Source organism: Mustela nivalis (genome assembly GCF_964662115.1).
Source record: "Mustela nivalis genome assembly, chromosome: 4".
NCBI lineage: Eukaryota > Metazoa > Chordata > Mammalia > Carnivora > Mustelidae > Mustela > Mustela nivalis.
The window spans coordinates 95,996,716-96,008,792 of NC_139023.1; the positions used below are offsets into that span (position 1 = coordinate 95,996,716).

The 12,077-nt window shown below is 39.3% G+C and overlaps 1 protein-coding gene across 13 annotated transcripts in view; it reads right to left on the reverse strand.

Moving 5' to 3' along the window:
* Window positions 1-12,077, reverse strand: part of LOC309863300 (alpha-protein kinase 1-like) — a 117,512-nt gene that overhangs the window by 54,391 nt on the left and 51,044 nt on the right. For all 13 annotated transcript variants that reach the window (XR_014310978.1, XR_014310979.1, XR_014310980.1 and 10 more), the window contains one exon: window positions 3,783-4,014. Coding sequence is in view for 7 of the 13 variants with exons in the window: in XM_082727955.1 (XP_082584081.1) it covers window positions 3,783-3,903 (121 nt within the window). In the remaining 6 variants the exon portion in view is untranslated. The remainder of the gene's footprint in view (window positions 1-3,782; window positions 4,015-12,077) is intronic.

A 12,077-nucleotide genomic window follows, 5' to 3' on the forward strand; every position in this document is an offset into this window, starting at 1 on the left:
TATAATTCTTTAATGGTTTTGTACATCTCGTCCTCACATTTGCATTTCCCTCCCCCAATCCTTTCATGATCAAGCTCAGGCTGACTGGCTTCAGCGCAAACATTACCACTTCTCATCAGCCTGCCGTGACCACCCTGCAGAATTAAAAGGTCCATCCAGAGTGCTCCCAAACCCCCAAATGCATGGCCTTTCAGTATTCATCCCATTGCTCTGTCATCACACTTCCCTCTCACTGCACTGTGAGCTCCTGAAGATATAGGCATCCTGTCTTACCACCACTGAAATCACATCATGATGGTTAAAAGAAGGATTGGTCTTATGTCTACATGAGACATGCTACATAGGACAAAAGAGATATGACAGAGAGAATAAAAAACAAAAGGAAGAGGAAGGAAACCTAACTCTGCCCTAGGCCACAATGCCCTTCTGTGTCCTTGCCACCAACTGCACAAATGTAAGGAAGACCGCTGATGGGGAAACATTGCTTGGCACTGAGGAGATATCAAAGGGGCCACACCAGTGAGTAATCCATGCAGACTACTGAGAATGACTTACAAATATCCCACTGAAATCATTGCTCTTTGATTCAGCAACCCAGAACTACTGAGCACCGGTTGTAGTAGCACTCCTCCAAAGGAAGCACAGCCATGGCATAAGGGATTCATGTGGTCAAAATATGCTAGAAAGCCCAGCCCTCTGATGGCCAAAAGTGTTCCAATAGGGGTGCCTGGGTGGCTCAGTGGGTTAAAGCCTCTGCCTTCGGCTCAGGTCATGATCTCAGGGTCCTGGGATCGAGCCCCAGCATCAGGCTCTCTGCTCAGCGGGGAGCCTGCTTCCTCCTCTTTCTCTCTCTACCTGCCTCTCTGCCTGCTTGTGATCTCTGTCTGTCAAATAAATAAATAAAATCTTAAAAAAAAAGTGTTCCAATATACATGTAGAGAAAAATTAATTTATTTATTCCTTCCTTCTTTCCTTCCTCTCTTCCCTGCCTTCTCTTCTTCTCCCCCACTTCCTTCCTTCCTTCCTTCTTTCTTCTTTCAATACTGTATTTATTTGAGAGAGAGTGTGTGAGAAGGGGCAGAAGGAGAGGGAGAGAGAATCTGATGCAGACTCTACACTGAGCAAGAGGCCGACACAGGCCTTGATCCCATGATAGCAAGATTGCGACCTGAACTGAAACCAAGAGTCAGCCGCTTAACCCACTGAGCCACCCAGCTCAGGGGTGGCTCTAGGGGCACCTAAAGAAAGTTTCTTAAATGATATTTGTAAAGAGTTAGGAATAGGGTGATTGCTAAGTCCCGTTCACTTAGGACAGTCCTGTGTGGCCCTAGAGTATTTATTTGTAGTGTTCCTTCTCACACTGAAGTGTCCCATTTGACTGATCGATCATTTGGAAATTCTGTCCATGAATATCAAATTCAGGAGGCAAATGAGTAGTTAGATGACAATAGGAAGCTGATTTCTAGATTCAAAGATTTTTACCATACATTAGCACAGAATCGTTTAAATATTTTCAATTTTTTTCATGATGACAGAGAAAATCTGTTCTACACAACTCATTTTTTGCCTTTCCCTCACCAGCCTCTCCCTGTGGAGCATGCCAGAGCATGGACAGTCTAATGTGCCACCAAAGTCAGTGATGCCTCTGAAGTACATTTTTAAAATATATCTGTGTTTAGATTTCAGTTCCTTCTCTATTTCTGAGGAAGTTGCTGGGGTAGTCTCCCATGCTGACAAGGACAATTTCTTTTTCTTTTTCTTTTCCTTTTTTTTTTTTTTTTTAAGACTTGATTTATTTATTTGACACAGAGAGAGAGAATGATAGAGAGGGAGAAGTGGCTTCCAGGGAGCAGAGAACTCCATGCAGGACTTGATCCCAGGATCCTCGGATCATGATTTGAGCTGAAGGCAGATGCTTTATGACCTCGCCACCCAGGTCCCCTGAGAAGAACAATTTCTGAGGGAAGAGGATAGGACTGAGAGGAGGAAGAGAAAGAATAAAATCACAATGATCATGTTCAAGTCGTCTGACTAGTTCTGTTGCCATAGATGACCCTGTACTAATGTCCTTCCCTTGGAGTACATGCAAGTAATGACTTTGGGGATCGCACAACCTGCCCACAAGTGTCACTCAGAAACCACCTGCTAAGGGAAGGACTCTGTGTCAGACTACACTCAGTTGTACTGACGGCGCGTGGGGTGGACCCCACAGCTTGCCTCCGTGGGGATCGATTAATGCTGAAATTGTCAATGGCTCAGCATAGGTCTCCTCCCCCATGGACGTATCAGATTCAGCCGAGCGCAGCAGCCGGCCCCTGATGGAGCAGTACCCTCTTCTGCCTCTTGATCACTTCCTTCTCCAAGCAGCTTACCTGAAGGGCCGGTGCGAATCGGGTGATTTTTGTGGCCCTGTTTGCCTTATCTGGAACTAAACTGATCATTTCTCCTATTCTGTGCCATTTGGGAAGAAAAAGAAGAAAATGCTACCCAACAGGGAACTCTGAGTTTTCACGAGGGAGAACACAAAGCTTAACGGAATTGGGGCTGAGTAGACAAAGGATGCCATGTAGTGAAAGGACCAGAGGAAAAACCTCAGTAGACGGAACACAGCACACGGCCCCTGGGGAGAACTGCAGCACGTTCTGGAGGCGCTGAGTACCCGCCGCTCCCTGACAAGGGGCTAACACCTGCCAGTGTGTGCTCAGGCTGATGGACACCTATAACCAGCAAGCAAAAGCACACAGCGTGTATGCGGCTAGTAAATAAGGAAATCACATAAACTAAGGAGCACAAAAGACAGATTATAAAAATTTAAGACATCTACAGGTCCCTAAAAGTGCCTCTGTAAAAAACGTGTGTGCCTATCTACAAGAATATGGGGAAAAGGCTTCTCCAGAACATTTTCCCATTACATAACATCAAAAACAAAAGAGATGGAGAGTGTGCACTATATGTGGTCATCTTATTTCTGCAAGGAATAGCAAGTCTCTAAAAATACAAAGAAAAATATTAAAAGCACACAAAAGGGACACACTTATAGAAATGGAGAAACATTTATTCAAATGCTAAAAAGAAGTCTAAGGAAAGAAGCTTCTCTCTCCAAAACTGACTATGGAAGAAGTAAGAAATACTTTAGCTTTCTAGATTTTGTGATAGAAACTTCCCAAACAATGACCTATCTAAAACTGTGAATGGCATAAACTATGAAATGAGCAAAAGGCCAATTCAATTCTGATAGTGATGCAATCAGTATTTATCAGTGTGAGAGGATTTATTTTACAAACAGCATGCGAATGCAGCATGAGAAATGTATCGATAATTAAAAAGAGAGAGATAGAGAGATTGGACCAATGAGATGACATATTTAGGGAAACCACAGAAGCCTATGGAAACTGATGAGGCACAAAAGCCTCGTTTGAAAAAAAAGTATGTGCCACCATTCAGAAGTTGCTTCAATTTTTTAATAATTGAAATTTACGTGCACCGGTCCACTTGCACCCTTTGTTCTTCTTGAACTACACTGTTTTCTTGTAGCCTCATGTTTACTGAAGCCTAAAATTAGAACTGACAGCAATTCACTGCAACAAAGTGGGCTTCCTCCCCTGCCCGTCCGCCTGCAGCCCATGTCCCATTCATGCCCTAGAAATCCACTCATCTCTCGGTGGTCATCTGCCAAGAGAAGAAAAATAGGGCAGAGATGAAAACACGTCGTTCAGGCAGGGGAGTTGAGAGCGGACCTGCTGGCTTCTCCCTTCCCCCAGTGCCTCCTGTCAGGACCTCACCTCTGCACTGCTGGTCCTCGCTCTTGGCCTCCTCCGACACATCTGACGCCTCCAACAGGAGCTGGTCCAGCACTTGCTTGCACTCTTGCAGTAGTGTAGCTACCGCTTTTTGATTATTCATGACGATTACTCTTCCTCAACGATGAGTCAAGTGTCCCTGGATCTATGGTGATCAATTACCCAGAAGAAGACATCGATTCTCAATAAAAGAGCCCCTTCAAGGCGGAGGTACCTGGTGAACAAAAGCGGGAAAAAGATGATTAACTGAAGCATCATCAATTATCTGTAAGGCTCAAGCAGGGAGGGATAATAGGGCAAACACATGAAAATACATGACAGCCCCTGAGGACTTTATTAGGGGAGTGTGTGAAATTACTGCAGGGCCTGGTCGGGATGGGCAGCACCTCGAAGGCGTCAGAGAGCAGAAGGGAGAGGCTCCTGGTAGAGACCTTGGTTACCCGCAGTGATGTCAGCGGAATCCCACGAAGCCAAATGAAGTGAATACACCCTATGATTTATGTATCTTCCGCATACTTCACATCAGTGCCTCTGGATCCCAGTGGCACCACACTTTCTGTCTCTCTGGAAGTCTACAGGAAGCATCTGGCTGACAGTTCTAATATTCAGTTACAAGCACATGGTGATATGAAGTTTACCACTCTCGTAACCCGCTGCTGATTTCCCCTGTGAAGTATTCTTCATGGTACTTAGTATCGCATAATTTGGACCAAGATAGGCAAAGGCGGATGCCAAATTTAAAGCTCTTCACAGCAGGCACCTTGCCAAATAAGATAGAGAAATGATGTCTCAGAAAACCCAATTTCCTAGATCTATCATATGGGTGAATTTATCATATGGATGGATGAATCTACTGGTATTGTTATTTAACATATGTATAGTTGAGAGTTTTCATATGCAAATTTGAATATACTGTAATGATCTATGGCAGTCAAGGTAATTTCAAGAACAAAATAAATGATGAACAGTACAAAAATGCCTGGCAAAGTTACTAGATTAACTAGTAACTAGATTAACAAATTAACCGGAAAGTTACTAGATTAACAAATCTTTTTGTCTGTCTTCCCTTTATTAAAGAATATACATTGAAACAAAACAAACTTCCTTTTGTTTTGTTTACAACGAACAAATGAAACAAAGGAACTCTTTCTGAGTTGGCCAGGATGGATTGCGGAGCTGCTGTCTGGTTTAGACACTCTCATAGGCACAAAGAATTTTATTACCAAAGCAAGAAAGACTGAAAGGGGAGAAAGCAACAGATAAATGGATGGCCCCAGTCCCTTTTTCTCCTAGCTTATACATGCAATGAAGTAATCATCAAAAACATTAAAGCAGTGAATTATTATAGGCTTTGGGATTAACAAGGCCTCACTTTAAGAAGCTAGTTTTGAATTTAAATAGCAAGAAAAAAATTTTTTTTCCTATTCTAAGACACAAGAGGAATACAGAATGAAAGATGAGCTAATTGTATAACCTACACATTTCATTTTTCATTCTAACCTGACTGGTATAGTTCATATACTTTGGATTTTAAAATACACACATATTCTTTACACAGACAAACTGCCAAAGCAAAGTTTTCAGATGTTACAGGCTTGTTTAATTAAAATAATTTTGTGTTGTTGGTGAAGAACACAAGTAGAGTACTTGAATACAAAATTCTTATTACTTGAGAATATTCACAGGTGATATTGTGAGGAATTAGCTACTGGAAGCATTTAAGCATAACTATAAATTAAGTTGCTCTTCTGTTTAATCTGTTTCAGAAAGTATTCCTGCATGGTTTGTATTGCTGGACTAAATGGTTTTCAGTGTCTCTTTTAGCTCAAGTGCTTTTAAGTCAATGTTGTGTAGTAAGAGCTGGCCATTAGCTTGCTTTTCTACGAAAGGAATCAAGAAGTAAGGGCTAGTCAGAGAGCTAATTAGTGGACTAGCATGAGGAAGAGGCCGTGTAGCAAAGGCCATTCTAGTCCCAGCATTCCTGAAAAAGGGATATATGGCTAGAATGGGAGGTTAGTATGAAGACTGAGAAATGCAGTTAGCTATGGGTGAATAGGACACATTCACTTTTCTTCAAATAAAAACAAGAAGGGGGTCTCTTTGCTAGGATCATTTTTAGACCTCCTGTAGGAAGAGGGATATAAGAAGAAAATATGAAGAGTTCATGCACAAAGAAATAAAACTACTGTACTATAATTTTAATAGCATATCACCCCTTTGTCTAAAGGCTTATAGTAAGATCTTATTGGTGCCATATCATCCTCTTAAGGTAGAAAGTCATCTTTTGTTATATTAACAAATTGAAATAAATTTTAATTTCTGTTTCTGTAAATGTTTAAACAGAAATAGCATGGAGAAATGAAAATAAGACTTGGATATAGGAAAACTGTTACACATGTAAGTGTTCAATGGATATTTGTGACTAATTCAACTTCATTCTCTGTCATTAACGATTTGAGAGACCTCTGAGACGCACTTTTGAGACTCATTTTTCGTAACTGTATTTTATGGGGGTCAAGTGGGAACAATTGCTAATATCTTTCCAGGTCTTCGATTACACACTTAGCAGCCTCTCTGTTGCTGTAGAATATCTGATACTTATTTACCAAATAATTCCTGTCTCTTTTGAGAACACTTAAGTATAATATCTTTATGTATACTTTTCTCTGTGCCTTAGAAACATTGGCTTGAATCTTAGAGGTTGATTACTAAATAAATATAACTCTGCTTTTGTTCCCTCACTTGAAACCCTGATGCCTAATGCCCAGGATCATAAATCTCTTCCTTTTGTCTAAGTGCTGTGAAAGAGAGATAAGCTATGTGGTTCTGTGAGGACAAACAACAGGACTGACCTAATAATTTGGGTAAAACGAGAGCAGGTGAATGGGGGATTCCCTGAGGATGTGATGTTGGAATTAAACTCTGTAAGAAGAACAGGGCTTAATGAAGTTAAAATGGTGAGGAATGGACTTAAGTAGAAAGAAATATAGAGGAAATGAGAGAAGGCTAAATTAGTTGAAACAGGGATTAAAAGAGAAAGTTAGTATGAGGTGAGTCTGGAGAGCTAAGCAAGGGCTTTTTAAGGCCCTGTATACCGGTAAGGAATTTTGTGTTTACCCTAAAAGTCGTAGGAAACTACTGGTAGCAGGAGAAACATGACCCCAGATTTGCATCTGGAAAAAGTTCATTCTGTTTTGGCTGTAGTGTGTACTGGGGGCAGAGAGAAGAAGGTGATTGCAGGTAGACCAGTCAGACATTTATTGCCAACAATTTAGGTAAAAAAATATCATCAATTTGGACCAGAGTCATAGGGATTTGGAAAACTGGACAAATTTGAGGACTGTTTAGAGAGTAAATGCAATATTGCTGTTGGATGGATACGAATGGTCTTAAAAACGAGTCCCAAGTTTCTACTTCACCAAGGTTCAAGGTTGAATGGACAAGACATAAATACATCCTAGATTTTGTACTTCTAGCAATAAAGATAGTAAGAAAGATAAGTCCTACTGTCAAGAATAAGTAATTCAATTTTAACCAATAAAGTATTTCTTAAAAAAAAGGAAATATTTTTTTGAGATAATTAATGTTTAGTACTTGTGACTATCCAAAATATACTGAGGATATTCTTTATACTTTTTTTTGAAAGTTATAGCATTTTCTCTTTTCCCTTCAGACTTCAGGAGAGACAATAGGATGAAAATACTGTAACATGAGAAACACTTTAGAATCCAACCATCTGTCCAGACTTGTATGGTTCATTGTTAAGCATAACAGAGGCTGGAGCCTAGGAAATTTTCCTTCAGGCAATAGTCCTGCTGGAAATTTTGGTCAGCTTCCTTTATAAAAGAATCATTTTCAATTTCAACACATTTCAATTTTTGCTCCCTGAACTGTGGCATTCTGTGAGCTGTATATATTTCTAAATTGAATCATGTTAGTTTCCCTCTATTTTTTGTAATATATTGATCATTTTTTCTATTTTGACATCCCCCTATATATTTTTTTTCTAAAAATTAAATAGAGAGAGGCCAGAAAAAGCAATAGGACATACAGATGCCTCTAGAATAACACTAGATACTGAACAAAGTTAGAATCTAAGGCACACATGCATACACATAGCCAAATTGTCATGTACTCATACATTCCATGTTTGATTTTGATACACATGTACTTTATTTCTGTTGGTGATGTAGAATTTAACTGAGTGGCTGAGTTATAATTGACAAATAGCCATCATTAAGAGTCAGCAAATCAGCAGACTATTCAAAGCCCCATTTCTTTTGGCATTTGTGAGTCTTTTTCCACAGACAATTAATACTAAGGTAATGGGGGTAAATCAGGGAAAATAAAAGAATTCCAAATGTATTCCGTGGTCTACTGGCTGCCACCTCTGTAATAATCCACTGGCCAACCAGTCATAGTCCTTAAGCTAGAAGATGTGGGGAAGCATAAAGAAATAGAAGAGATGGCCTATATTGCCAAGAAGTCTATAATATAATTATAAGACATAAATACATTTAAAATAAACTACACAAGGCACACTAAACACGACTATACTCTAAAAGCTCAGTTTAAAATATCTTTGTTGTAATTCAATTTATGATTGGTTAGTTTCATAAACAAAGCCACAGAGCTCATTTAATTCATAAGTACATGAATAATTATGCAAAATATACCTTTTCATCTACATTCTAAATCATCTATTGTATTGTTTCTATGAAAAAATGTTTTCTGCTCTCCAGCATAGAACAAGAATGTGTTTCCCCAGTCCACCACTAGCAATGACAATCCAGCTTTTTACACCCTTTCACCCTTCCCTGAGCTATCCTGCACACCAACTTTGACCATAGTGCCTCTGGTACTGTTTGGTGCAAGTGGGGAGACAAAAGGAGAAAGAGAAGTTTGACTGGAGTATAAGACAACCATGCAGCTTGGATAGATATGTCTGGGTAATGGCCGTTTTTAGCATTTTCAAACTGAATAAAAAGGGAGAAGAGAAGGCAACTTCTAAGTCATCAAAACCTGAAAGAGTAGATAGACTTCTATTTCTAGCAGTATGGAAGGCTATACACCCTCACCAACATTCTCACTGAAGACAGGCAAAAATGCTGGAGAAGCACTTTAACACTTCTAAAATGTGTCAATAAAATGATAAGAAAGGAAGGTCTACTTAGAAAACATAAACCAAGTAAAAGCTGGAACCCAGAAAATTAACCAACACAGAAACTAGCCTTTGCCTCAAGAGAAATTATAAGCGCTCTAAGCCGAAACTTTGGTTTTCGCTATCTAAGAGTGTGGGAAGATGGGAAATAAAACCCAAGGCCCACCCAAGATGGGACATGTAAGAGGAAACAGTTCCCTTGCATAAAACTGATGTCCTAAAAGGTTGAATTGTCAATGTAGGATGAGCTAAAGATAAATCCCCATCCTCTCCTGCCACCTCCCAGGAAATCTGCCTGTGGCAAAACCTGCTGCTTTCTGGGAGAGAATGAAATTTTTTGCCTGTGAGAATTTGAAGCCACAAGATCCACAGAACTTCTACCTGATAATTACTTTAAAATAAATTTTTTAAAAATAACCCAAAATTTTCAGGAGGACACACCCTATAAATCCCAACTTACCACATAATGACATCCCTACCTAGGCCTCATGCAGACCTCATGCAAATTCTGAAATTAACTGTGTTTATTGAAAACATGTCAAATACCTAGTCATGTTTTTCATTCATTCTTTAGATTTTATACGACGTTTTTCAAGATCTCCAGAGATAAATAATATTCTAACACCATGTTTGCTATTTAAAATAGCTACAGCAAATAAAAGGTGATTTTACACCTTTGTATACATTTCCATGAAATGTGAATTTCATGGGGAAAAAAAAAGGTCCTAGGTTGGTAGTTTGGTAGTTTTCTCAGGCAATCAGTGGAATGAAACATAATCTTCTCTAAAGGAATCTGACTTCAAACTAAGCGTCAAAGATTTCCACCTATAAAATACCAAGAAATATGAGTATACATGTTTAAAGATCTGAAAGAGTATGTTGAGTGTATGAATTAAGAGCAAAAAACTATAAAAAGGGGGTGCCTGGGTGGCTTAGTGGGTTTAAAGCCTCTGCCTTTGGCTCAGGTCATGATCCCAGGGTCCTGGGATCAAGCCCCACATCGAGCTGTCTGCTGAGCAGGGAGCCTGCTTCTCCACCCCCACGCCTGTCTGCCTCTCTGCCTTCTTGTGATCTCTGTCAAATAAATAAATAAAATTCTTAAAAAAAAAAAAACTATAAAAAGGCACAGGCAGATTGAAAAAGAATCAAATAGAATTTCTATAAAAGAAAAAATAATAATTAAAAATATAAAATTCCATGACTTAGATAGATTTGATAAAAATAACCAGCTCTGGTTGAAGATAAAAGTTTTAAACTGGTTGATGAATCAGAACATTTCATCTAAAATACAACAAAAGGGGGCGCCTGAGTGGCTCAGTGGGTTGAGCCTCTGCCTTTGGCTCTGGTCAACATCTCAGGCTCCTGGGATGGGCCCCCGCATCGGGCTCTCTGCTCAGTGGGGAGCCTGCTTCCCTTCCTCTCTCTCTGCCTGCCTCTCTGCCTACTTGTGATCTCTCTGTCAAATAAATAAAATCTTTAAAACACAACAAAAGAAGACAGAAAAATGGAAAATACAAAAGAGAGGTTAAGAAGCGGAAAGAATTAGGGCACCTGGGTGGCTTAGTTGTTAAGTGTCTGTCTTCAGCTCAGGTCACAGTCCTGGGGTCTTGGGATTGAGCCCTGGATTGTGCTCCCTATTCAGTGGGGAGTCTGCTTCTCCCTCTCCCACTCCCCTGCCTGTGTTCCTTCTTTCACTATATCTCTCTCAGTCATATAAATAAATAAAATCTTAAAAAAAAAAAAAAGAAACAAAGGATTGATAGGAAAGCTCTAGAACATGTCTCATTGGAATCCTAGAAGGGAAGAAGAGAAGGAAGCAAAAGAAATGTTTGGAGAGATAAGGACCAAGGACAGGAGAAAGAAAGTAATTAAAATACCCATAATCTTCAGGCAGGCTAAATAAATAAATAAAAATCTATATATAGTAATATCATAGCAAAACTAGGGAACACCAAAGGCATACAGAAGATCTTTAAAGTAGCCAGAGAGAAAAGACAGAATACCTTCAAAGAAACAACAATGAATTTATAGCTACCTACTGAAAAGCAACAATGGAAACTAGAAGATAGTGAGAAGATATCTTCAATATGCTGGGGGAAAAATCTGAAAAATAAAAATATTTTAAAATAAACATAACAGATTCTTACTAACCAAGTCTCTGAAGTATATGCTTTAGATTCAAGGAAAGTGATCACAGATGAAAGGTCTGAGATTCAAGTAAAAATAATAAGCAACAAAAATGGTGAATTGTTGGCTAAATGTAAATACTGATTGTATAAAGCTACAACAATAACAATGAGATGAAAAAATAGAAAAATACACATACAAACATAAGGAGCATATATATCAGGAGGACAGTGATTTATGTTAAAGTGTTTTAAGATCTTGGAATTGGTAGAAGGAACAGGGATATTAACTTTATGATAAAAATTTCTAAGATAATCCTTAAAAAATTGAAATAAAACACAACTTTCAAGCTGGTAGAAGGCAAAAAATGAAAAGAAACAAAACAATTCAAAAGAAGGCAAAAGGGGTGCCTTGATAGCTCAGTTGTTTGAGTGTCTGACTCTTGATTTTAGCACAGGTCATGTGCTTGAGATGGGGTCCCACAGTGGGCTCCATGCTCAGTGCAGAGTCTGTTATCTCTCTTCCTCTCCTCCTTCCCCTGCTCACACGTTCTCAATCTCTCTCAAATAAATAAATAAAAATTTTTAAAAGATTTTATTTATTTATTTATTTGGGAGAAGGGCAGGGAGAGAGAGGGAATACAAAGTAGACTCCGTGATGAGCGCAGAGCCCACTGCAGCAGGGCTCCATTCCACAACTGAGATCTATGACTTGAGCTGAAACCAAGAGACAGATGCTTAACAAACTGAGCAACCCAGGTGTCCCAGGATAAATTTAAAATACAAAATATGATGGTAGAAATAAATTAAAATATATTAGTATTTCAAACAAATATAAGTGAATTAAATGTTACAGTAAAAACATAAAGATAGACTTGATTAAAAAAATAGCTACATGGGGCGCCTGGGTGGCTCAGTGGGTTAAAGCCTCTGCCTTCGGCTCAGGTCATGATCCCGGTGTCCTGGGATCGAGTCCCACGTCGGGCTCTC